Below are 27,203 nucleotides of genomic sequence, written 5' to 3'. Positions count from 1 at the left end.
AGAGACTGAGAGTGTGATTGTGTGTGTGTGTTGCAGGAGGATGGTCAGTCAGGCAGCCATGCGAGGCCAGCGTGCGATGGAGAGCGAGCGTAGGTGGTGGAACCCGGCCGTCTGGCTCCTGCTGCCCCTGCTGGGGTCCCTCTTCTTGGTGGCCGTCAGTGTGCTGCTGCGACTCGGTGAGTGGGTGGGGTTGAGGGGTGAGCGGGTGGGGGTGAAGGGTGAGGGGTGAGGGGTGCCATGCGGGGTTCGTCCAAAGCTACAACATCTCAAAGCCACTCCCTCCAAGCTGCCTGACCGTAGGAGTTGGGCTTTTCAGCTTCTGCCATACAGCATAGTAGGCTAGATATGATTTTTACACATTTATATTAGATATAGACTTTCATTCCAAAGATGAGATATGCACCATTTGAGAAATGTGACACATGTTCTTATGAAATGATTGGTGGCATTAAAGCAACCTCACTCTGGAATACTATTTAAACTTAAGACCTTCGCTCATATTTACAGATATATTTTTGAAATAGTGAGCAATATACTGTACATCATGAATTTTTTTTTTTCCAAAATGGCTATAGCAAAACTCTTCAATCGTATTTGTGATACATTTTCATTTGTACATAGATGGAATTTGGTGGAAGTGCTAAATGGCATGTATCAGATAGAGACTGTTTGCTTTATTATTCCCTAAACTGGTGTTTTTTAGAGACTGGCTCAGGACACAAAAGTAGGATGTTTCATGGATTAAGAAATTGTTATCTAAAGCTACTATGTTCTTATCATTCCCGGTCATACCCCTCCCAAGAGCCTGATTTTTAAAGTCACAATGAAACTGCATTTTGAGAACATCTTACTTCCTTCATGTGATGTATTTCCTGTTGAAACAGGATCCTGGGGTGGACATAAAGTTTTCAAAGGATCATTCAAAACTTAAAACCAATGGGATATCAGTTAGGGCGAGAAACGTATCATTGCTCATTGTTGTGATGGTTTTATTGGTTGGATTATGTAAACTTCCTGGTACACAGTAAAGTCACTAGGAAGTTTTAAGGTTTTTTTAAGGTTGGTTGAATAAAATATTATAGGCTTGTAACTCAGTACCCTAAAACAAAAGGGTACATTTTTCTGGCTCGCCTACTTGATAGCCCACTAATCAGCGCTGGGTTCCATGATATTTTGAAAAGGTGGGTTCCAAGAAGAAAAGTTAGAAGACCACTGCCCTAGACTGATGAGAAAAGAGAATGTGACACATGAGCTGTTTTTTTGTTTGTCGTTGCGTTACAACGTGTGTGAGGCCTTAATAGAGCTGAAGAACCGGGCGTACCTGCAAGTGAACTCCCTGTAGATGAGCGCCTTTGTGTCTGCAGCCCTGTCTGCCCAGTGTTTACCAGTCTCAGCTGGCCAAAAGCCCTGCAGTTGTTTTTTAAGGGAGTCAGGATCAATTCCACTAGTTTGGACATTATGGATCCCCAACCCACAAAGAGAGCATGTTAACTCTAATTCAAATGCGCTGATGCACATTTATGTTATTTTGTCTCTTGACAGATATCCAACAGATATCCAAATGTGTGTCTGACTAATATTTATTGCATTCTGATTTCAGGAGACGTGAAAATAAACAGGCGGGCTGTACCCAGTGAGTATTATTCAAGTTAATCACATTTCATTTGTCTGACCCTCTTTGGAAAATAATTGTTTTTATACAACCTGTTTCTGCCCTGAATACAGCAGAGTTGGAAATAACCTGCATGTGACACCGTAAACAGCTGAATTACTAACCTACATAGCTAACATAGATATTTTTATACATATACATTTGGTTTCAATGCCACAAGTTACAATGGGAGAAGCCTGTGAATTGACCTACATTGGGTGTGATGCTTAGAAAAGTCCCTCTGGTGTCTTTGTGAGTGGTTGAAACCCAACACCACAGTCTCCAGGCATTAGAATGTCCTCTATACGAGGCTGCGAATGTCTTCTACTGTGTCTTCATGGACTTTCAGGGCAACATGTGCTGCATCAAGACATTCACATCTCAGGACTGTCTGATTAAGCGGTAACACCCAGATCACAGCCCAGTCCTGCGTGGCCTGGTTGAATCGATCTAGCTTTTGCATGAGTAAATATTTCGTCATTGTTCCCATTCACAGAGCAGTTTGCTTTTAATTAATTTGCTCGACGTGGAATAAAAGATAAACATCAAATTAAAAATGCTTTCATTCAGAGCACAGTTTGATTGGAGGTTGTATCCGCCTTGGCATGAATAAGATTTTATCTTGTTTCTTACTTTTGTCCTTCACTTTCAAAATAAAACCCCCAAAAGAAATCGTAGGAATGGGCAAACACATACTGTAGTTCTGTTGTAACTCCCCTGCTGGTGCAGTACGTGGTCTAAATAGGCTTCCTGTTGCGTTTCAAGCTGGGTCTAAGATTACAGGAAAATAGATATAGTAGATATAGAGTACAGTAACTATGGAAGGCCAAGAACCGCCTTTCAACAAATAATTTGACCAAACTCTCTCTCATATTCCCTCCTCCCTCCTGTTTCAGCCAATAGCATGCAAACCTCCGAGGAGACGCAATACCAAGGTAAGCGTGAGCCTCCACCTCCACCTCCACCTCCACCACACCAGCACAGACATTCACGTTCAGCAAAACATGTCTGCATCCAGGCCAGGCCGTGAAAGCCTATCTTTCCAGTGGCTGGCTGTGCGTCAGAGAAAGACAGAGTAAAGATGGTAGATCAGAGCCTGGGGCTTTCTAAACAAGGTCACTTCCCCGGCTCTCCAGTTCCCTAATCCCCTCAATTACTTATTTGCCTCGCACTCCCCCCCTCTCTCTCTCCATCTACCTACCTCAGGTCCAAGGAGTCATGTGGCTCATTCTGTCCTATTTTGTGCCTTAAGTTGGTAAGGATTAGACCTATTCCAAAAGGATTTTTCTCGCTATTAACTATCATTATTTTAGAGCCACACTAATCTGTCTTCTCATTTCATTATTTTCCAGACAATAACACATGCTACTCTAATGTTCCTAGGACAGTAGACCTTTTATACGCCTTGGACTTTGATTTTTTTGTACTGTGGCACATTCACAACCAAACAAACCAAAAAGGCTATAAACTTACAGAGAGAAAAATGAATACCCTCAGTTCACCAAAAGACAGAGAAAGGAAATTTTGCAAAGAGATTCCTGATTAAATAGTGACATGGAAATAGTCATATTCACAATGTTGGAGGGGAAATGTGACAGAGTGCAGCCATGGCAGATATTATGTTTATCTCTCCAAAGTGCAACTGGTGAACGGACGTAACAGGTGTGAGGGCCGCGTGGAGGTGCGCTACAACGATTCGTGGGGTACGGTGTGTGACGACAACTGGGACATGGTGGACGCCAACGTGGTTTGTCGGCAACTGGACTGCGGACTGGCCGTGGCCGTGGGCAGCAGCTCTCAGTTCGGACAAGGCTCGGGTCCCATCCTGCTGGATAATGTGGACTGCAAAGGAGGGGAGACAGACCTCAGCCAGTGCGGCAGTCAGGGCTGGGGCATCCACAACTGCTACCACTACGAGGACGTGGCCGTCACTTGCAAAGGTGAAACGCTTCGTTTAAGGAAGTGGTGAATCATTTCTCCATGAATAATAGTGAAAAGCAAAGACGGGAAAGTTACTCAAATTTCTGTTTCCTTTTCATTTGTCTTCTGCCGCGCAGACACATCCGTGGAGCCAAAAGGTCAGGACGAGCCCACCACGCCGTCCCGCAGGAAATCAGGTTTACGTAAGTGGCCTGCTTTTATCTAAATGAGACTGGTCTTCAGCCAACCTGAGAGGTCACAGAGCTGGATTTATCTTTAAAATTAAGTGCAAAAGCAAATGGCAAGAATCCAGATTCAAAGAGACTTGTGCCAGTTAGACATTTCAAGAACTCACTTAAGATTTTATTAAAAGCACATAGGATATATTGAAATATACCCTATGTGCTGATCCTATGTGCTGGCAACTGATACATTTGACGTGATAAATAAACTAAGAGTTCATTTCTGAAGAATTAGTACACATTTAATGGCCATAATTTATGAAACCACAGTAGAACTTATCCCAAATTTAAGCATTGAGATGATCATAAGACATTTTCTTATAATTTGAACACAAGAGACAGCATCAAACTGTATTCTGGAGAAAACAAAACATTACCCTCCAATAAATACATATGAAAGTATTCCTCCAGCTCCTCAAATGGAATCATGCAGGCAGGCTGATTTGCATATAAGTCTGAGGACAGATGTCATATTGTCTCTCTGCTATATGAGTGGATCAGAGCAACACTCATTACTCATCTGCACTTCTTTCTCATTCCAATGCATATGGGATACAAAAAAACCCAAAACAAACAACAACACTCAGTGTGAAATAACATCATAGAGGCATAATTTGTTTGGAGGAATTAAACATTAAGCCAGTTTTTCTGTATTTTAATTTCTGTAGGCTATGATTTGTCAAACTCTATGAATAAAATAATAAAAAAAAAACATCCATCTAATAGACAGGTGGCACAACAGCTGTTACTACAAACTGCAGTGGCAGGTTTCATTAAATAATGAATGCTGGCTTATTTTGTCAGTCTGTGGGTCTAAGAGAAAACCTCTTCAAATGAGCGCACACACATTCAGAGCAGACACGAGAACGATCTCGCTGGTACGATCAAGGTCATTAATGAAGGACATTATTTTACGGGGGAGAATGAGTAGATTCGTTTTAAAATTGAACATAAGCTCTCTTCATAAATCAGGGCCATCGTATCTCAGTTTCACTCACTCGCTCCAAAACTGTGCTGGACATCAAAGGCTTTTCGGCTCAGTCGAAAGTATCTCCTGGACACCTTTAAAGAAACATTACAGGACACCTCAAAGGCCTCCCAAATTCCAGGCCATGCTTATTGTTTGCTGGGTCTGCCTTTGTTGTGGTTGCCCTATTGTTTTCACTCTTAAATCCCGAGAGGGTCACAAGACACCTGGCATGGGCCACATTTAGTGGAAATGTGACGTATCCGCCTGGTTCTCCAGAGGCCATCATGAGTCCCACTGGGAGTGCAGCGAAGCCTCATAGATCCATGGTTTCCTTAGGTTGGGAGAGCTATTGTAGATTATGGATACATGAGAACGTCTATTGTCTCTAAAAGGTGTTTTTGTTCAGCCCATGGCATGAGATGACAACATCTGTGCTTAGTGCAATACTAGCTCTTCTTCCGCTCAACTTCCACTTTCCTGCTTCTTTCTCTCCGTTTTCTGGAACTGTACTGTACTGTAAGTCCACACCCTTTCTCTCTCTCTCTCTCTCTCTCTCTCCCTCTCTCCCTCTCTCACACACACACGCACACACACCCTTACAGCTAACATTTACTCTGATACCCCCAAGTTGACACTGATACCAATTCTTACGTAAACCCATACTGTCTAAAATAAAAACCCATTTGAAAATGTGTTACCCTTCACTGTATGTAAAGAAAGATATATTCCACATTAATTCCTATAAATCCCTCCCTCTTGGTTTAGGAGATGGCACCATCCGTCTGGTGGCTGGACTGGACAGCTGCCAGGGCCGGGTAGAGATCTACTACCAGGGGCGCTGGGGGACAGTGTGCGATGACGAATGGACTGAAAAGGATGCCGAGGTGGTGTGCCAGCAGATAGGCTGCGGCCACGCCGTCTCGGCCCTCAGCAGCTCCTACTTTGGCTACGGAACGGGCCGCATTCTGCTGGACAATGTCAACTGCAACGGCAATGAGCAGCAGCTGTCTAGATGCTATAGCCTGGGCTGGGGCGTCCACAACTGTGGCCACCATGAGGACGCTGGGGTCATCTGCACTGGTACGCTGCTCTCAGTCGTGCAATCTACATCCACACTAGTAGTGATATAAACCAGATTATACAAACAACAAAAAGACTGCATGACAACCAGTTATTATTGTGACTGTTATTACAGCTATTTGTTAATTCTTCTATTATAATGATGATACTAATATTATTATTATTATTATTCTTGTTAGTAGTAGTAGTAGTAGTAGTTCTAGTAGTAGTATTAGTAATAGTAGAAACAGTGGTACTAGTAGTTGTAGTAGAAGTAGCAGAAGAAGGGACAGTAGTAATAGTAGTGGAAGTAGTGATACTAGTAGTAGTAATAGAAGTAATGGTAGAGGTAATAGTAGTAGTAGTAGTAGTAGTAGTAGTACATATATCAAGTCATTGTCATTCCTACCCTCTTCAGGTTCAGGCTCCACTACTGCGACTCCTCAGAACACTCATACAAACAGCCTGGGGAGAGGTTTCTTCTTCACAGGCACCACTGCAGGTAAGAAACCAGCCACGCCATTAACATGACTGCCTGGTCACGGTAATGACAGGTAGTAGTGGGAGATGTTTACTAGTAAGCAAACAAGTCCCCTGGCTGACTGCCCATCTGATATGCACCTTATTTGTTAGGATTTTTGTTCACATTTGTAATGAAATCTGCACTTCTGCCCCAAGGCCAACAGGGAGTGCTATTTCCTCCCCATTGTCTCAGAATGTATCACACTGCAGCGCCACAAAAACATGGTGGTGAAAGTATGCAACAGCCTAACCCCACCATGATTATTATTAGACAGGCAGTCTGGTTTATTGGATGATAAGGTTATTCTATCATGTATTACATTTCCCCTCCAGCAACAGACGGAACAGTTCCAATCACAGAGCGTACAACAACTGTCACCACAACCTCTCCGACAACAAGAGGTAACAATGCAAACTGATTTTTACTTGGTACACAAACACAGACATTTTTCCATTTCAAATGCACCATCAACACTGACTCACCTACTTATGATATAGCATTTTATTCAACCATCAGAATTGAGTTAGAAAAGAAGGTTCCCTCCTCTCCTCTAAAATCACTACAATCTACCTCTCTGTCTGGGTTCCCGCGCAGACCATCATAGCATCCGTGTGGTGAACGGTAACAGCAGCTGCCAGGGTCGCGTAGAGATCCTCTTCAGCAGCGTGTGGGGGACGGTGTGTGACGATGAATGGGACATGCCCAACGCCCATGTGGTGTGTAAGCAGCTTGGCTGCGGCCCGGCTATCTCGGCCAAGGCCCTGGCCTACTTCGGCTACGGTTCGGGCCCCATCCTGCTGGACAACGTCGACTGCGCAGGCGATGAAACAGAGCTCAGTGACTGCTTCCACCTGGGCTGGGCTAACCACAACTGCGGCCACCATGAGGATGCCGGAGTTATCTGCTCACGTAAGACTGGGCCTCTCAAGCAGAAAGTGGAGCTACATCTCTTAAGTGTTAGGCATACATTTGAGGACATGCACATGTACAGTAAATAGAGCATAAGTGCACTTGTACATAATATGTATCTATATAATTAGATGCTCACACACATATACACATCCACCTTAGTCATCCCTCCCACAGCATGCCCATAGTTACTATTCCTCCAGTCATCTATGCCCACCCTGCTGGGCTGTCTCTTTGCCATGTATGAGTGTAGTACTCTGAGGAACAGACAGCCCAGAGAGCATAAAAAATAGAGTGGAGGAGTCAAGGCTCATCAGCATCACTGGATGCCTGCAGGCCAAATTTCAATTCTTTAAGGCTAAATCAAACACACACAGGAGAGAGAAAAAGAATAACTTCTTCCCCTTTACTTACATAGCACATTATTTGTTTAAGCTTGATAGGGAAATATATGGTTATGCCTCTGATTTTTAATCAGTGCACACCAATAATACTGATTTCAGCGGGAATGAGGACTGGCAAATGGGACATAATCACTGAGGGCTATAAGCATAAAAACTATGATTAAAAATATTTTACACACATAATTGTGTGGTAAAATTGCTCAACAACTTTGCTACAAAATGTTGTCTATGTGTCATGGCATTAAAAGAACAAAGCAATAGGCTCTGTATTGATTACTAAGTAATGATGAGGAAGAGAGCTTTGCTAATGCTTTTGTGAACTGATATTTCCTGAGTACGTCCAGAGCGCTGAAGCATTACTCTGTTTCCCTCTGCTTCCTCTAGCCTACCAAAACAGCGTTGGACGTGAAGGCGGCTTTGGGGTAACAGACAAGGCTCCCACCACCAAAGTACACACTCAAGGTAGGTCCCAGACTGTCACACCTATCTTCAGGTAGGGTGTAGGAGCAGCAGTTCAGCATGATGTTTTCCTCTAGATTGGGTCCCAAAACATGAATATTTGTAAGACTCTTCTTTCTTTGTGCAGGAGAATTGAGGCTGATGGACGGCCAGCACCGCTGCGAGGGCCGGGTGGAGATGTTCCTGGAGTCCGAATGGGGCACGGTGTGCGATGACGCTTGGAACCTCCCGGACGCCCAGGTGGTGTGCCGCCAGCTGGGCTGCGGAGAGGCCACGGCGGCCCGGGAAGAATCCTTCTTTGGCCCCGGCGCGGGTAAGATCCTGATGGACAATCTCAAGTGCACCGGTGCAGAGGCCTCGCTCCTCGAGTGCTCCCATATATCCTGGGAGGTGCACAACTGTAACCACTCCGAGGACGCGGGCGTCACCTGCTCGCTGTCGTGATTTCAGCAGAACCGCACTCCCGTCTAGAGGAAGTGGGGGTTTCAACCCGGGACTTGTATACATTATGTAAATAACAGCTCACACATTGCCGAAGGAATACTCCACCAACAACAACAAAGAAAACAACTAATATAACAATATATGATTACATACTATAGCTATCTATTCCTATTAAGCACTTTATAAATAAATATATATGATATAAAATACAATGTACACAGTTTTTTATTTGATAAACAATGAAAACCAAAGCTTTTAACTGTCTCTCTCTGTCTCCTTTTTTTTTTTTTTTCCCAAAATGCTAAAATATTTACCGTCCATGCCTGCCACGTGGTAGTGAATTCTCTGATGATTAAGTAAGGTATGCTGGAGGAAGTCCATCAATTATTCATAGTGTAGATAAAAGGAGTCATCCTACTAGCCTCTACTCACCAGCACAAACTGCCCAGCCAGAGGAAGCTAGGCACAAACACAACATGTCACACACTCTTTGCCTGCTACTAAAAACAGATGGACGGACAAGGCATGAGACCTGTAGCTACAGGCAGGTGGTTGCAAATTGAATTTTTTTGAATTGAATAAAACTAGAGGTGGCCCTGATCATGGAGACCTCCAATCTGCCAGAAAATTGGCTAACATTGCATAGAACAACATCAACACCTTTCTGTATCTGGAATATTCACTTCTGCCTGCAGCTATTCTTCCATCCACGGAGCACAACCTCTGATTCAGTTCCTGCATTGAATTTTATTGTTTAATATTGGCTTAATTATGAGCGTGATTCCTCTACCAGACCGCTATTTCAAAACGTAGGTTGAATGATCTAAGTTTTTACTGCCTTAATATAAAAATCAGTGCTTTCTTAATTTGCAATTTGGGCCTCGCAATTGTAATGTTTTAGGAATTTGTTTTAGTTTACTTCCCGGTGTATATCTTATTTGATCTCTGTGTGAGGGAAATGGAGTGTACACATGTATCTATGTAAATGCATATATGTGTTTGTATGTTTATCTCAACATTTCAAGCTAACAGTCTGTAATGCACGGGGGATTATAATAATATAAAGTTAAACTAATCAGGGTTGACACCTGATATTCTTCTGTTCTGATTTTTTTTTAAATGGGGGTTATGGGGATGGGAGCAATCAAATCATATTTTGAATGAAACACTCAATTACTTGGTATGGTTTTGCCACTCATGGCACAACAATTCTCAGGTTTGAAACAATGCTTTTGTCTTACTACTGTCTTTATGAGGCCAGATATAATGTGTGTATTACTGACCCCAGAGCTCTGGAGTGTGCTAGAATGGTGCCAATTCTATGGAAACAATAAAAATAGTACAATATCACAAGGATCCCGTAGATCTTCATTCATCCTCCTGTTGAAATCGATGTTAAACAATGTTACTGTGAGCTGTTAATATATTTAACTGGGAATAAATTTCACTCCAATGCAAAAGTTGGCATAATTCATTTCTGATTCCTGGTGGCAGGTTTCTTAAATGTTGTCTCTGTGTGTCTTTGTGTGTGATATGAACTGCTTTGTGTTACTTTGTGACTGACATGCACATCCCTCAACCAAGTTCATTTGCTTGTGTTTTGATGATTTTGACCCTTGAAACAGATGAATGTAGGTGTGCGAATTCAGGAGGCATAATTCTATTGAAAATACCTCATCTGCTTGACAGCGAGGATTTGGCTAACATGTGCAGCTTGCCAACGATGTGCTCAAAGTGACAGGTAGCCCATGGACCCTGGATACTAGCTCAATGCTCCAGCGGGCTTCAGGCCGTTATCATTGAGGGTCTGCAGAACTCTCAGAGCGAAGCTGCTGACAGGTCTTGCATGGATTACCAGACGACCCGGCAGCAGCCATTTGGTGGGCCCTGTTATCGGAGCCAACAAAATCACTCATCCCCAGACAGCTGCTCACTGTGGCTGACATGATGGGCCGGCGCTGCCACCTGCAATGAGAGGCTGCTGCTGTACTACAATACAGTATTTCTCAGATGCTGTAGAAACACTGAGGAGTCTTAAAAGCTGTGTTTAAATACACCAAGGTATACCTGGTTTGATCTAAAATCAGCCATGGAATGATTTCAATTGGCCAACAATATTGCCAGGCCAAGTCATCAGAGTGGCCTACAATAAGGAAAGAAATTGAGAAGACAGAAGGGGAAGATAAGTCTGGTAGAATTTAAAGTCCATATGCGGTTTATGGCAACTAATCATCACAGTGCCTGAAATGACTAAATCTATTTGTTGAAAGAGTAACAGGTATATATGCAAGGCTACACACTCTGGTGAAAATTAGCCCTACAAACAGCCAACAACAGGATACAAATTCAATTACAGGCAGAACAATAACAAGCTAAGAGATACAGTGCAGGACTAATAACTTTTGGGTGAGTGCAATTTTCCAAGGTAGGCTACATAATCCAGACTCTATCCAGACTCTTCTCTTCTGTGGTTCCTCAGTGGTGGAACGAGTTACCAAACTCCATTCGATCCGCAGAGTCCCTCTCAATCTTTAAGAAAAGGCTAAAGACCCAGCTCTTTAGCGATCACCTGATGAACTGTGTAATTGCTAAAAAAAATAAATAAATGAATAAATATTTATATTTATCTGCCTCTATGCACTGCCTCTATGCACTGCCTCATGGCACCTATGTCCTGTTGGACCAGAACTTAGCTTTATGGCACTTACTCTCGTTGTTCTCTCCTGACTATATCCTTGCTTGTGTTGTATTAAAATCTCATGTGTACGTCGCTTTGGAAAAAAGCGTCTGCCAAATGGGAAATTGTAAATTGTAATTGTAATAATCTAAAGATATAATGTGGTTATCAATACAGAGAAGTTATCAGTTAGGCTATCAGGACCAAGTGGATATTTGTGTCCTTGTGGAGAAGGTTCTTCCAAGTTGTCTTGGGGAGAACTAACTTCTGAAGAACACAAGCATCTCCACCGTTAGAGATGAGCTGTGTGCTTGAGGTCACGCCATCAATTAAGGCACACAGGTGTTCATTTTCCCAGCTGTTTGGACCGGCTCTGTATACAGACTATAAGGCTCGCTGTTTATTTGTGCCAGCTAGTTTGGACGTGATGCATCACTCTCTTAGTGAATTTTGGGGATTCCCATTTGTTCTCCTCGGCCAAGTCACCATCCATGCGTCCTTGATATTTTGAGGTTGGCAAATAAACTTCTGGGACCTTTATCCATCCTCCATCCTCAATGGTCTTTTGTTTTGGAACATTTAGGTATGATGTCAAACTTGTCATGGAGGATATAAACGCTACTGGGAAACACTTATAGGTTGTTGTTTATTATTAGGTTGTTTGTTTTAAATTTACCCTTGTGTAGCTATTTGAGATTTGGCTAATAATAAGAGTGGTTCGACAAACATAATGCATGATTGCTTGAGAGTTTCTCTTCAAAAATCCAAATAAAACCTGTTAGGTCATTTAAACAATAAGCTTTCACAAAACTGCAGTAACACACCATTATGCTAATAAAGAAAGAACACAAATGTTTGATAAGTCTTTGATTTTTAATCAATGATAGTTAAATAACAAGAATAACTGTCATGCTGTTCTTCGCTGAGCAATATAGTTCTCGACCAGTAGCTAAAGAGCATGAACAAGTATGAGTGGTGATTTTCGGTCAGCGCATTAATATTTAAATTGGCTGCTCTGTGGTCACAGGTGTGCGTTTATCAGCAATTTTACAACGGCTTTGAAGGTGACTCAGCCAATCAGAACTGAGGACTATCCGTTTTATCAATAAAATATCCGTTTTATCATTTCCTACCGAATAATAGCCTAAATATTATCTATCAAATAGAGACAGCTGTATTGAACATTTGCGTTCTTTCTGATGTAAATACAGCAGTGTGTTGCAGTTTGAAAGCAAAAAGGCCCTGGATGCAGTGCTTTAGTGCTTTCCAGTGCTTCTGGTTTTAGCAACGCCTCTTAGCTGTTCTGAAATCACTGTAAATCACGGCCTCTCGTGGTTTATTGCTTAAATAACTGTAAAATTTCAAGTCGACCCCCCCCCAAAATTTTTTTTAAAAAAAAATCCCTGACTGTGGGGCAATAGGCTATACTGTCTTTTTTCTGGGCTCCCAACAAGGGCTGTTACATCACTCTGAGAAGACACGCCTTTTTGGGTGGTGACACAACCGAGGGAAAGTGCTCGGAGGGGGAGGGGTGTCCCGTCGGCAGGCGCAGACAGCAGGCAGCAGCTGCAGCAAGAAGACCCGGTACCATTACACTGCATTATAAAAAAAAAAAAAAATACATATTACGACTTTAGCTCGAAATATATAGGATAGAAACACACAACCGACATCTAAAATGGTAGACCGTGAGCAACTGGTGCAGAAAGCCAGGCTGGCCGAGCAGGCAGAGAGATATGATGATATGGCAGCTGCCATGAAATCGGTAAGTAGGCTTCCTCTGTAATGATCTTTCTCCTCTGGATCACTTTTGATCATGATAGCCTCATCAATATGTGCGTATGTCATTGTGAGAAATGTGTGAAATAACGGGGCATATGGCAGTAACACACTGACAAGGGAGTGTGTCTGCATGGGAGATCACATAGGCTATTTAATCGGATAAGCCACACAAAATTGGTGTATGAAAGTTATGATTAAAGATCACAATTATGAGAAACACACCGTTTTGAGCATGATAAGGGATTGACATTATGCGATTTCGGCAACATCATTTGGAACACGACAGCAAGGCCCGTAAAGCCTATGTTAACATTTGGCCCTTTTCTTTGGATTTCAAACGTCATTTGTTTTAACATTTGGCATCTCCGAGGTAAATGTCTGTCTAGAAACACCGACTCGCAGTAAAATAAGGCGTTTTATTTGCTGTGTGCTGCGGTGGACTGTGGTTGTCTGAGGGGCAAAATGCGGACTGTTTGATCTTGGGGCGGTGCCTTTTGCCAGGCTCCGTTTTAAACGGTCAGGCTGCATGGCTGTAAAACGATTGAGGGGAATAAAGTGCAGAATCAAAAGTGACAACGATAAGATGTGCTTTGATCATTTATCTGAATCGAGTGAGGGGGAAAATACGAAAGACTGGCAAAACCGTCACGTCAAATGATGCGCATACTGGCGGAGCAGAGGACGAGGCAAGTGGTACCATGATGAAAGTGACATCGTAGGCTGTGGTGTTGGTCATGTTCCGGTTTACATGATGCTGAGCACGAAACAATGAGTCGTCGACTTCATGTAACATGCCCGTTTTCTTTAGCTCGGTGTGGGGGGAAACAATGAGGTAATGCCTTCTCACATCTACATCGTTGGCGCATCGGGAAAAGCAACGTTGGCTGAAGGTTGATCGCAATCGATTTGCGCAGCATCAGCCTCTAAAATATGAACCGTTCACCTCTCAGACGTGGGTGTTGCTGGATGCAACCCTTTCCAGAATGTCCCGTGGTTGTCATACTGCAGTAAACGGCGCGTTTTCTGCAAAGTGTAGCATGATGGACTGGTGTATTAATCGATGCCGTGTAGCAACCGCATCCTTGCGTCCTCGACCTCTTACAGCAGGTTCCCACACAGAGGCGTGTCGCAGCATCTGCCAAGATGCAGTATAGGCCCACCCGTAGTGCACCATTTCATAGCCAGCATATTAGCACACATTCATATAGGGCTGCATCTCATAATAACATCACTATCTGGACAAGATCATGGAAGGCTACCCAAATTGACGGGGGAATTTAAGGAATGCTGTGTTGTCTGTCTAGGCCCAAGACTCCCTTATTGAAAAAAAATCACCATAATATTCCTGTAGGGACTCATAGTGTGCCTGTGGTATTCAATAGTGAGTTTCTAGTGACATTATCAGGCTCTATGGTAGCCTATGTGGCATCACTATAATATTCCTATAGAGACTAATAGTTTTGCTGTGATATTTGTATAGTATCCTTCTAAAATGTATCGTAGGATTACTATAGTTGTTTTCCGTAAGGGTCATATCTGCATGCTTGGGTCAAAAAGGCCAATCCCACCAGCAGTAGCCACACCATGTGAGCCCGAGCCGTGTGGGGAAGTGGCAGCGTTTAATGATGGAGGGAGCAGGAGGAATACACTCTGTCTACAGCAAATTCACCTCCCAAGAGTCAACAAGTAAGGTCTGGAGGTCTGGAGGCCTGTCGGCGTGTTTAAAGGCCACGGCGGGCGCTGCTCTCTAGGACCGGGCTGTGCTGGTAATGTCAGAGGGGCCCGGCTCCACCCCTCGCATTTATGCCGAGTCAGAGAGGGCTGCCCCTCACCCAGCCAGTCTCTCTGCAGCAGTGGGCAGCGGGGTGTGTCTGCTGCCTCGCCCATCAGTGGAGGGGAATCCCTTGCCACTGCAGACATGGTAACCGCCCGCTGGCAACTGAGCCAAATCACCAGGATGACAGTAAACGAGACTGCACTCTTCCTCAAAAAGAATTGTAAGAATTCAATTGTATAGGCCCAATCAAAATGAACAGTCATGGTGATGGGCTGCTGTTGGTGCTGCAATGTCACTGCTTCCGGATCTGTGTCTGTATTCTAGTACATCACAAGGTTTTAACAAAGTAGATATTACTGCTACGCATCTCACCATGAACTATTTATTACTGTATCGCCAATCTAGTTCCTGGCTTCTTAAAGAGGACTACATTTGACTGAAGAATTTAGAAGTTATTCTTGTTGTCTGGGACAATCCTGTCAGTGTTCGTGAATATTAACAACTCTGTCAAAGCTAGAAATCATAAAAGCAATTGGCTTTATTCTGCTTTATTCACAGATTAGCATGTCAGCGATTTCAAAAAAGGCAGGATCATTTTGAGCAAGTATAGTGACAAAATTGGACACCACAGTGATATTTCATCACTGCTTCTTGGTTTTTTATTTGTACCCGCAAACACTGTTAAATCGTATTCTCTTGAGAATTTGACATGCATTATCACTTGTTTGATTTGGCCTCCCACCATTTAACTCGCATAACTATTGCTCATATTTCCTTTGTTACCAGAACTACATGTCACAAAATTAGATCCAATACCTGGGATCTGATATTTCTCGGCCCATGAGGGAAAGTCATCATATCGCCATCTGGTGGTCTGGAGAAGTCAAGTCTTTCCGTGAGAAAGGCTTGACGGAAAGTTTATTTCTAAAATGGTATGCTGGAGTACATTGAATTAAACATGTCAGGGATTCTGTATCCATATTTAAACAATCTGCCTTTATTGTTTGTAGGCTGTGAAATACTGAATTGAGTTTTTGCTGACTTTTATTGCAATGAATCTTATTGTATATTGTGTTTAGAATCCTTTCTATTCAAAAAATATCTGTTCTGGTGAAGTTCAGGCAGTTGATTATTCATGAGAAACTGTTTAGTATTCGACAATGGGAAAATAAATCGACATTTCCTAAAGAATGAATACAACCAGCAGGGGCGCTAGTTGCCACTTCCCTCCCCATCGTATATTTGAGTTTATTAGCGTGTAGATGAGGCTTCCAGTCGTCCTTTTTGAGAGTGACTAATACATGCCTCATTAGGTTGTGCAGTTATGTGTTTCTTTGAAATATTAATGTGAAAACAAGATCAGAATATGCAATGAAAATACTGCCTCCAAAATATCCACATGGGCACAGCTCCTTATCTTCCTCCTTTTGCTGTAGTGTTTATTTGAGTGTGTCACTGCCAAAAATGACAGAAGCTCAACAAAGACGCCTGCCTCTCACAGACACCTAAAAAGCCACGTTTGGCTCCCATGAGAAGAGAGAGTGGAGAGAAAATATGGCAAAATGTCAGAAAAAGACAATTAATAACCCAATTTTAGTGTAAGAAATGTGACTTTAGACAGAACTGCTAGAAATTGTTATGGGTAAATGTGTTTTTTACCCAGTACACCGTAATACATGATGCAGGTCCATTTAAAATGAAACATGTGACTTTATATAAGGTATAAATGAATAAATGTAAATATATAAATCTATGTAAAAATTGCTCAATCAAATGAAAAAATATTATATTCATCATGTAAAAATTGTATGTTTTAATAAGCAGGGAATTTGAATAATTTGCAATGCAGGGAGAGACTGTTACAAAGGGATAGTTTGACATTTTGAATTTTAGTTTCTAAACTTTTCCTTCCGTTTAGCTTGTGGCTAGCAGTGCCCCTTGGTTTGAGGATTGAGAACAATGCTAACAAGCCATTTTTAGGGAAACCGAAGGACAGTTGCAGACAGTGTCCAGTGAAGAATAAAACCAAAAACTCTAAATGCCAAGTTATCCCTTCAAGCTTTTGAAGCAGCAAGACCAAATGTAAGACCACAGGAGGTTTATAATTCCCTGCTTCTGACATGTGTGGTCCCACAGCAGAAACAGCCATGAACCATTTTCAGTTCCAGTCCACAGTTTACGCAATGCTGTCCTCCATTAAAAAAAAAAAAACCACACCATAGAATTCATACAAAATGACTAACATCTTTAACAGTACTATCAATATTTGTCTAGTTTTGTGGACTCAGGGTTTGTTTGAGCTTTTGCACCCAAAAGAGTTCTATTTCACAGACAGACTGACAGTTCTGAGCCAGGTTAGGAATCATGACAGTTGGTCAAAAATTGCTTGACTGAAAAGAGTCAAAGATCATATAGATCTTAAACAAGTTAAGAGTTGCTCATGCACATCAATCAACCGGTGCCCTAGTTGTGTCTACATCTGGACTTGTTTTACAAGGCTTCTCTACAGTTGTTCTCCGATGGAAGTCAGTTCATTTCAACTGTGAGACTCAGTCATCACTGCATGAACTGCATTACCAGATGCATTGCGGTCATTGCATGTGTTGGATGTATTCTACATACTGTATGTATTGATTAAGCGTGCCCAAACACAAACGAATGCTCTAATACTACAATCGATAACCATGTCAAATCAGTTTCATCTTAGTGTGTTTGAGCTCAGAACCCTTGCACATAGTTGGCAGCAGCATAAATGCATTACGGATTAAGGGTGACAAATTGCTGTGTTGGGTAAAATTTCATTTTTGAAATGACACCTGACAAAATAATCATGCAATTTCCAATTTTATCATGCATGGCTTGGCTATAGTTTTGAACACCACAGTGCAACAATATAAGTAATCATCAAACTGTCTAAGTTTGGCTTTTGATTTAAAGGATAACCTTGTACAAGCCTGACAAGCTGTAAAACCAAGATTTTTATGTGTCAGAGCAGTTGATTTATCACATGTCCAATCATGTCTAACTGTGACACCTTATTAAGCCTAACTGAGATGCAATATTGGCAATATCCTTTTGTCTGTTCCAGCATTGAGTGATCCATTTGGGACATCTATTTGCCCATGAATAAATGGTCTTCGTGAATGAATGTCTCACCTATGCATGTGGTCTATTGACAGTCTAGTGACTCAGCATTTGCATAAATACCATTGTAAAATGATGAGACTGTGAAATGGCCTATTATCATTATGAGTAAGATAATCAAGACTAGCCGATTTGTCTTGTAGTCTAGACAGAAATGAAATGTTTGTCCTCGTGTATTAATATCATTTGGACTCCAAGGGATATATAACTTGAATGCCATCATTTTATAGTTGCACATTGGCTATTCAGTATTTGCATGTTACACCTATTCCCCTTTTCCCAATAATGAGTTTTCCAGAATAAATAACAAAACAAGTATTCATGTTTCCTGTTTAAGTAATACAAGAACTAAAGACACAAACAGAAATTTAAATTGCACAATGCAGCTTCACAGTGAACCCATTTGTCAATCCTAAATACTCAATCAGCAAACACCTGTCTTTGAGTATGTGCAAAATTTGGCTCATTGTCCCCAAGTGAGTGAGCTTCATAAACCGGAAATGTACCCATAATCTGCGGAAATCACCCTGCTTACTGTCACAATATCCGCAGTTTTTTCTTCATTGTCAATGGAGCTTCAAGTATCACTTGATGACATCACAGGCCATAACCTTCGCTATCTTGTTTACAGCTTTGAGACTCTTTGATAAACATAAATCTAGACTTAAGTGTCTGAGATCATAAAGATTTAAGATTTCGCATTATTCCTGGGACTTTAATCTCTGATGTCCAATCTATTGTGTCATCATAATGTGCAACAAGATGTGAATGGAAGACTGACCGAATGTCTGTGATTTTACACCTAAAATGAGCTTTATTTCACATATTACTACAAATTCTGAACTAGGAAATGGAACTATAGCCCCAGAAAATGTCCTGTGTCTTCTCATCGTCACCCTTCCCAGCCTCCCTAGTTCATTCTCAGTGGAGTGCTTCATTGATGTCATAGAGTAGGGGGCATGGCAAGCACTTCTCTCCCATTTCTTTCTTTCTGGTTGGCAATGATATTTCAAATCAATGAGGTGCACATGCTGAACACTTCTCAAAGCTGAAATATCACCTTGAAAATGTGGATGTCCTGAAATGAGTCTTGAGTGGTGAGTCAGATAGGCACTACAAAATTGTAACACCCCCTCACCCACCTACACACTCATGTCTAATCAGGTTAATCTCAGAACATTTGAGTTTGGGATCCTTGCACATAGTTCAATTAATTGATTGGCATTCCCCTTTAAGGTCAACAAGTCTTGATCACTCACCTTGGAACCTCATGTAGTTCTGATGATGCCATTTTGCGTTTTTACTCACTCGTATATGCACATATACAGTATATATATATATTTTCCTATATATTTAAAAGGTTTGCATTATAAAAATGTGTTAACTAAGGATAGAAAAGTCTGTATCGGGTGTGTAACCTTCGTACCTTGAGCATAATCCTGGGGAAGAAAGGACAGCTAAGAGAAGGAAAAAGTAGAGAACATTCACTTAGCCCCTTTTTCTGCGTACTGCAAACGTCATCTCAAAGTGCAAACCAGAGTCTGCTCTCAGTGTATTGGCGTCAATGGGAATGTTGCAAGATATGGCCTTCTGTTCCAGATATCTTCTGTTAAAAACATCTAACATCATCTATTTGGACCAAAGAGAGTACAGTCAACATTCAGAGTTGAAAAGTGTGGTTTAGGATGATTATTTTTAAGGCATTTCTGGTTTATTTGACAGTTTACAGTGAAGAGAGATTTTTTGACCTGGCTTCACCATTTGAATCAAGTGGTGGATCAGAGTAGACAGAGCATATTCGATTTTAATGATCATGTGGTGCTGGTAAGAGAGGAGCTTGTGGTTTGAGCTGAACACAAAACACCTGCCAGCCTCCAGTGACCATCAGGTGCAGTGGGGTTGTGATCCAGTAAGTCAAAGCCCAGCTCATCAGCCAGGGTTGCTATGGTGGGGAGTGAGTATGGAGGGGTGAGAGCAACGTGGTTGATACTGTGTGATACAGCCCCTCAGCGTAGGCTCACTCCTGTTAAAAATCCTCTACTTCGGCATTTGAATTTGATTCCTTTCAAATGGTGGATTGGATGAGACTAACCCATCAACATGGTGGTAGTGAGTGGAACGTTCATGGTTCCAACTGGACTGACGGCGAGTGCCGAATGTTCCTGCCTGTATCCAGTGACACTGATCACACTGGCTCATTGTTTTCTATGGTAGAGACCAGTCCACATTCATTTGTAAAACAAACTATGAGCTTTGTCAGATGTTGCTTAATTAATGGTCACATCGCCTTAAATCAACAGCACTTGCTAAATCATCATTGTGCTAAATATTTCTAAAATGATGCAATTGCGTGTCCCATTCGTTTAGTAACAACCATGGCAAATTTTTATGATGTCAGTATGGCAATTACCAGTGTACCAGCACATAATGCTTTCCAGCATCCCATAAAACGCAGGAATGATCAGCTAGGATTTTGAATTTGGGCCAAACAAGGAGACCTTACCACCTCAATTTCAGCATGGATCTTTAGAGTTCCAAGACTTACTGATCACTTTTACAGCACAGTTAGATCTGGCCCCAAGCTACATTGCAGACCATTTTAACCCCATATGAGCCAGAGCACAGCCTAAGATCCTTGTCTGTGACTCAAAACTAAAGGCGGTTTGGCTTGTGTCATCAAGGCCCCTAAACTGTGCCACAACCAACCCCTGCAGTTAGCAAAGTCAGTGTCATCTGCTGATGTAACAGCTAATGCAGCTGTTTTTGAACATTATTTTACAGACTAATGTGTAGATAATGATTTCATTGCTTGCTTTTTTTTGTTCTTGGGATGTCTTTAAGTTCTGGTGTTTATTGCTCTTCTTCTTCCTCTTCTTACTTCATGTAGTGAAATGACACTGCGTTTCATGTTTAGAGACAAATGGTAGATGATATTGCTGTATTGCTTTGGCACCATGATAGGGGTTATTTGTTTGGGATTTCATGGCCCTGAATGAGTTTACAGGGTTATTGCAGACCTGGAAAATATGGCAGTACCGGAACTGATTTTTGGCAATATCTAAGTGACTAAATATAAAAGTATGGACCGATCCAAAAAAATATAAGAAAGTTTGAAAAAGTCTGGAAATTCATTGCGAAACTGAATTGCTTGTCCCTGAGACAGTCATCACAGATAACCATGAATGAAAACAAATTAGTGTAATGTCATTACTTCCCATCAGACCTGTAAAATTAGATTATGTGTTCTGTCATACAAGTGAATGGGATGGGCCATCATAACCCACCTTTGACCTCTGGCAAATAGCACAGTATCTGCCTTTGACAACAACAGCTTGCTTAAGTAATGTTTAAATGAGTAAATTAGTATATTGAGGAAACTGTGTAAGTCCAACAGAAGACCCGTCTACAATGGGATTCATTCATCTATGGGTTTCGATAGACCATTAGTTACTCATAAGTGATACAAGTGGGATATGTACTAGCATGCCAGATTTTACTTTTAGTATTGGCCACTTTTTATGTTGCCTTGCATAAAAAAGTCAGTACTGTTTCTTTCTCGCTTCTTCCTTAATACAGATGACTCATGTGAGCAGAGAAGCTCTCCGCTTTCATTCACTACAACTTGGCCTTTCTCCATACCAGTCCAGTAGCCTAGTTAGGTCAACACATCTTTCTCATTACTTTTGAGCGATAAACCCTTTATGTGTTTTATTTTTGGAAGCCTGCAGCAGCTGTAATCATTGAAAAACTATAGTCATATGTGGTTACATAGCAACAAAGAGCTACTTGAAGTGCTCTGCTCTCCACCACCATCACTAAGACACATAGACACATGCTGCCTTGCATCCCCTTTTCCAAGCACCGGGCTCTTCTGTGGCTAAACCAGCTAGCCCCATTCACACCGCCGGTGACGTCACGCAGTGCACGGCGCCTTTGTGCTCTGCAGCCTGAATGAGGGTCGGCGGAGGGGGGGGGGTGTCACATCAGTTTAGGAGAGACCGGGGGAGAGAGTGCAAGCAAATGAGCAAGAAAAGATAGAGGGAAAGCGTTGAACAGGAAGAGAAATGGGGAGCTGGGGAACCGCGGCTAACCATTATTTGAATTGTAATCCATTAAATCGAAATATCAGGCGGCCGGTATTCAGTTCTAAGCCTCCGCTCAGGCCAAGCACATCCCTCTAGCCCGCACTGTGTCTCTCCTGTGGATATTAATGGCCACGCAGAGAGCTGTCAGAGAGGAAGTTATTGATTGTCCTTCCTGGCCTTTGTTTGTATTAACACACAGTTGTTTGGAAGTTTGACTGCCTTGTGTAAGGATGAGTCACGAGAGAGCAAGCGCGATTGATGAGCTTTATGGGTAGACAGAGCTCTATTGTCATCGCTGCACCACAGCTTCCGTCAGGGCTTTCTGCACACCCTGCAGCCTTCTGAAACAAAGGCAGCCATGTTTTTACAGACGGGTTGTTTAGGCCTTGTTTTTCTGACCTCTCTGGTGCTCTAGCACTGACCTGCTCTGCTGCTTGTATTTGCTGTAGGATATGGATATGGTTTACGCTAATTGTCATTTAATGGGCTGAGGCGTACAGCAGTATAGAGCTAAGCAGCTAAGACTGCTTAAGGAATGACGAATGGGGGCAGGGAAACTTTGTCTTGGGCTTGTAAGTGTGCGCATTATGCAATGGATGTCATTTTACTGTTTTCCTGTCTTCATACTGTTCAAGTACAGAGGTCATTTTATTTATGGCAGTTGTAAAATTTACAGTGCCTCATGCAGAAACACTCTTCAGTGGAAAGTACTGCTGGACTTCAGTCAAGAGGCTGCCTGTGGCTGTTGGTTTTCTACATAATTTCATTTACAGTGTGTTACTTGTTTGCTTTTGAATAATTTGTGTCCTGTTTTGAGCTGTAAAATGCGCATCGTTAAAGTTCACTTTTAAAGTCCAATGTACGAGTCGACTGAAAGGTGTGAGATATGAAATGGCCTATTTCCACTTGAGGGGCAGCTGTTATCATGTTATCCCCACCCACAGTCCCGCTGCTTTCTCCATACCCGTCGGCCATGTCAGCCTCCATGCTATTAGCAGTTTGGGGCCAATGTCTCCAGCAGAGATAGTCTGGCTCTCAAAAACAAAGCAGATTTTGCAGTCTCCATGGAAACAGCAGATTGCATGATAGATTGCTCTTTGCCCTCCGCTCCCTCCCTGTTACAGTGCAAGTAATCTCGCTACAAGGGACAGTTAGGTTTATCCTGATGTAGGAGGAAAGGGAATTTAATTGTTGCTTTGACATTGCTGTGCATCAATGAGTGCAAAGTAGAGCAGTGGAAGACGGGTGCATGTAAGGACTTGTACAGTATATGTTGACAACAAGTTCATCAGATCAATATCAGGATCAACAGAGGTTGCAGTAAATAGTTTCTATAGTGAATTATCAGTTACATCTGAAAGAACAGAAGAGTGTCTCTGGAGTGACTAGTCAAATCAAAGTAGAGTGACATGGCGGCTAGCTGTTCACAGTGACTGTGCTGCGACTCGAAGGTCACAGGTTTAAGCTTCCCGCACTGTCAGTGTCCTTGAGCAAGACATTGAAGCTCTGCCTGCTTCCAGGATGCTGCAAATGGCCGATCCTGCACTACAACCTCCGGTGAATATGTGTCTCATGGGTTATGTGATAAAAAGCTTGAACACGTAGAAAAAGCAAACTGAACACTACTTTGACAGGAAGAATAGAATAAGAGTATGTAGTCAAGGCAAGTCATGTCTTTTGAAGTTTCTCTGTTAGATTGGGATGTGACTCATCAACGTCCTTCCCACATTGTGAGTGTGACCCCACTTGGGTGGTTAGGTGAAGAAACAGACACAGTCACTGCTGTGATAAACATCTTCTTTACAGTAAGAATTATATACATTTTGGTCTTTAGTGGGACATTTTAAGAAATGTTTACTAATGCTTCACAGGGATGTCTTAATTATTTTAAGGCATAAAAGATCTGGTCAGAGCATTGTTGTTGAATACTGATGTTAACAAAATGTGTTAAAGTCAAAAGTTACTATTTTCCAGAAGCACAACATATTTTTAGGTTTGGCTGAAAAAAAACATCATCTAGATGCAGATGTGTTTTTCAAATGTGATTATATCATTATCTTTTGTTTTTTTCTGGGGCAATTTAGTAAGAACAAAGCAGCTTAAGAAACAAGCAATCAAGCCAGCCAGATTAATTTTGCCCTTTTTAGATGTTTAAGGATATGAAAATCAGCACAATCTCTTCGGTTTTAAGTACACAGAGCGTTATTTTTTGTTGACCAATATTGCATTCAGTAAACGCATTGTGAAGAGGTATTTCGCGTGATCTGCGGGGGCCCCATGCTTTGGTATGCTCGTGGAACTGAACTCTGTCCTGAAAAAGAAAGTAACAACAGGCTTTATACTCAGAAAGGTCTGTAAAGATGCCTCTGCTGCACAGTCCCAGTGGGGTATAAAGGATTAAATCCTCCAGCCAGACACAGGCCTGTGAAAACAAAACAAAACAAAACAAGCTTTCAGAGCTGAAGGAAGCCAATCAGCAGTAACCTCGGGGGATGATGTCAGCCTTCTGTAGGCGTGGTTCACCCTGCTGGATGCAGTGGTCGTTGCCTTGGGTGTAGTAGAGCTTGGCTACCATATTCAGACCTGAACTGTCAGTTTGTAGTACTGTCTCTCTTTCCTTACGGTGATGACCATCTTCAATGGTTGTTCAGTAATCAGCACCTTGTTTCTATGATTGCTCCAGCCCAGCTAGACTACTGCACACTGGATTTAACTTGTTTGTTTCTGCGGGGACAGTTATGCTCTGTAGCATCTTTAATAAGTTATGAACTTCCCATTGTCAAAGGAAGCATCCCTTACATACATTTGACAAAAATAACAGACAGTTGAGATGAAAAAAGACCTGCTAATGTCTGCATATGCCTCTTTCTCTCTCTCCTTCTCAGGTCACAGAGTTGAACGAGGCACTATCCAATGAGGAGAGGAACCTGCTCTCTGTGGCCTATAAGAACGTGGTGGGGGCGAGGCGTTCATCCTGGCGCGTCATCTCCAGCATTGAGCAGAAGACGTCGGCCGACGGTAACGAGAAGAAGATCGAGATGGTGCGGGCCTACCGGGAAAAGATCGAGAAGGAGCTGGAGGCCGTCTGCCAGGACGTGCTCAACCTCCTCGACAACTTCCTGATCAAGAACTGCAACGAGACGCAGCACGAGAGCAAGGTGTTCTACCTGAAGATGAAGGGCGACTACTACCGCTACCTGGCCGAGGTGGCCACAGGGGAGAAGAGGGCCACCGTGGTGGAGTCCTCAGAGAAGTCCTACAGCGAGGCCCATGAGATCAGCAAGGAGCACATGCAGCCCACCCACCCCATCCGCCTGGGCCTGGCTCTCAACTACTCCGTCTTCTACTACGAGATCCAGAACGCCCCGGAGCAGGCGTGCCACCTGGCCAAGACCGCCTTCGATGACGCCATCGCCGAGCTGGACACCCTCAACGAGGACTCCTACAAAGACTCCACTCTCATCATGCAGCTGCTACGAGACAACTTGACACTGTGGACGAGCGACCAGCAGGACGACGAGGGAGGAGAGGGCAACAATTAAAGAGTCCAAAACCTCATTCTGCCAAAACAACACAAAACGCGCGCTCACAAATGACGACAACAACAAAATAATAATAATAATAGTAAAAAAGTTCTTAGAAATTTAAAAAGGGGGGCCGGTGGAACTTCGGCGGCCACTTTTGCCGATGGTACTAACACGGCTGCTGTTCTTTATTTTTCCACAAATTAAAAGTGAAAAAAGAGAAAAAGTAGGAGGAGGGCAGACAATTTTAGTTTGAGAAATTACTTACGATTAAAAAAAAAAAAAAAAAAAAATGAATGAAACCCCCTCCTTGATAGCCTCTGCAACATTTGCCAAAATACCACTTAGAAGCAAGAGGTATGTCATTCATCACAGTGTGGCTATTGGGTAAAGATACCTTCGCACTGGCAGAGACTGTTCTTATCGCGCAAATGAAGCTGAGCTGTCTTATTGTATTTGGTGAGGGAGGAGCATTCAGAAATCGAGTTCGATGCTTGAGCAACAAGAAAATTAGAGTAACCTTGAATGTCATCGCCTTGCTTAATGAGAGAGAGAGAGACAGAGTGAGAGAGCGAACGGGTTACGGAGATGAAGACAGGTTTTAGAGGTGTTGAACTTCATCAAGTAACTTCAGACGTACCAACATGGAATCTTTAGGTGCACCACACTATGATCGTTGAGAGAAAAGCAGGTTGTCTCTGTTATTGAACATACATAAAAAAATGTTTTGTTTGCTTTGTGTCAGGTATGTGTCCAGCTCAGTCACACAGTCATACTGTAACTAAAATACAAATCCATGAAGTAAACTTAGTGCAGCTTGTCCCTCTCATGTGCTGATGTGCTTTATTAAATAAATTAACTGTTTTTGGGCACCTAATTCTTACTGTCAGTATTGTCGTTACTATTACTACAATTTCTATTGGCTCCTTATGTTTGTAGAAAATCATTTGATTCACACAAATACGGAAATTCAAATATTGAAACAAAATTAATGGAAATTATGCATTTAAAAAATCAGGTGTTGGAGAAATTACGATAAAACAACAAACGTCAGCCCTTACTCTATAATTATGCTATCTTCATAACAATCAGTAGGATCTCTGAAATGGCACAGGAGCGCCTGGAGCCACATACTTGATTAGCGGACTAAGTATAATTTGTGGACAGAGCACATGCAATGTTAAGTGGAAGATCTAAAAGCAGATTTGAGGTTTGTGGATTTTCTTTGTGTTAAGTTTCTTATTGGTCAAGAAATGCACTTGCCTATTATACTGTTTCTTCAGTGTAAGATGATAACTGCTCCAATATTCTCCATAATACAATATTGTGCATGCTGGTGATGTATTTATACAGTAGCTTGAATTTATTAACTTATACTGTAGATGTTATGTATTCATATGAACATGGAATTACTAGACTTTAATCGGATTATTTTCTATTTATTTCTTTTTATTGGATTGTTAGCTAGACCTTCTTTTAATCTGTGTTTTCTTTACTCCATTTGCTGAAGTACGCTATACCAAAACAGTGATTGTTAACAATAAATTGATCTGTTACGGACATCGCTATGGTGACATGCAATTCTTGGTAAGGGTGGAAAAAAATGAAGAAAGCGTATTGGCTTTTAATATTT

At 42.1% G+C, this 27,203-nt stretch overlaps 2 protein-coding genes across 2 annotated transcripts; both read left to right on the top strand.

Moving 5' to 3' along the window:
* The first annotated feature begins 40 nt into the window (after window positions 1–40).
* Window positions 41–8,581, top strand: LOC139912980 (scavenger receptor cysteine-rich domain-containing group B protein). Its single transcript, XM_078286850.1, has 10 exons — window positions 41–176; window positions 1,601–1,633; window positions 2,548–2,586; window positions 3,289–3,603; window positions 3,730–3,774; window positions 5,549–5,863; window positions 6,267–6,344; window positions 6,698–6,766; window positions 6,960–7,274; window positions 8,268–8,581. Exons 1-10 carry the CDS (start codon window positions 41–43, stop codon window positions 8,579–8,581), a joined length of 1,659 nt encoding a protein of 552 aa, XP_078142976.1.
* A 4,355-nt stretch (window positions 8,582–12,936) lies between these two features.
* On the top strand, window positions 12,937–26,978 carry ywhag1 (3-monooxygenase/tryptophan 5-monooxygenase activation protein, gamma polypeptide 1). Its single transcript, XM_071900865.1, has 2 exons — window positions 12,937–13,023; window positions 24,932–26,978. Exons 1-2 carry the CDS (start codon window positions 12,937–12,939, stop codon window positions 25,586–25,588), a joined length of 744 nt encoding a protein of 247 aa, XP_071756966.1. The 3' UTR covers window positions 25,589–26,978.
* The last annotated feature ends 225 nt before the right edge of the window (window positions 26,979–27,203 follow it).

The sequence above is a fragment of the Centroberyx gerrardi genome, chromosome 11, assembly GCF_048128805.1.
Source record: "Centroberyx gerrardi isolate f3 chromosome 11, fCenGer3.hap1.cur.20231027, whole genome shotgun sequence".
NCBI classification, from domain to species: Eukaryota; Metazoa; Chordata; class Actinopteri; order Beryciformes; family Berycidae; genus Centroberyx; species Centroberyx gerrardi.
The sequence above is the reverse complement of the archived record's forward strand: the minus strand, read 5'-3'. Positions and strand labels throughout refer to the sequence as shown.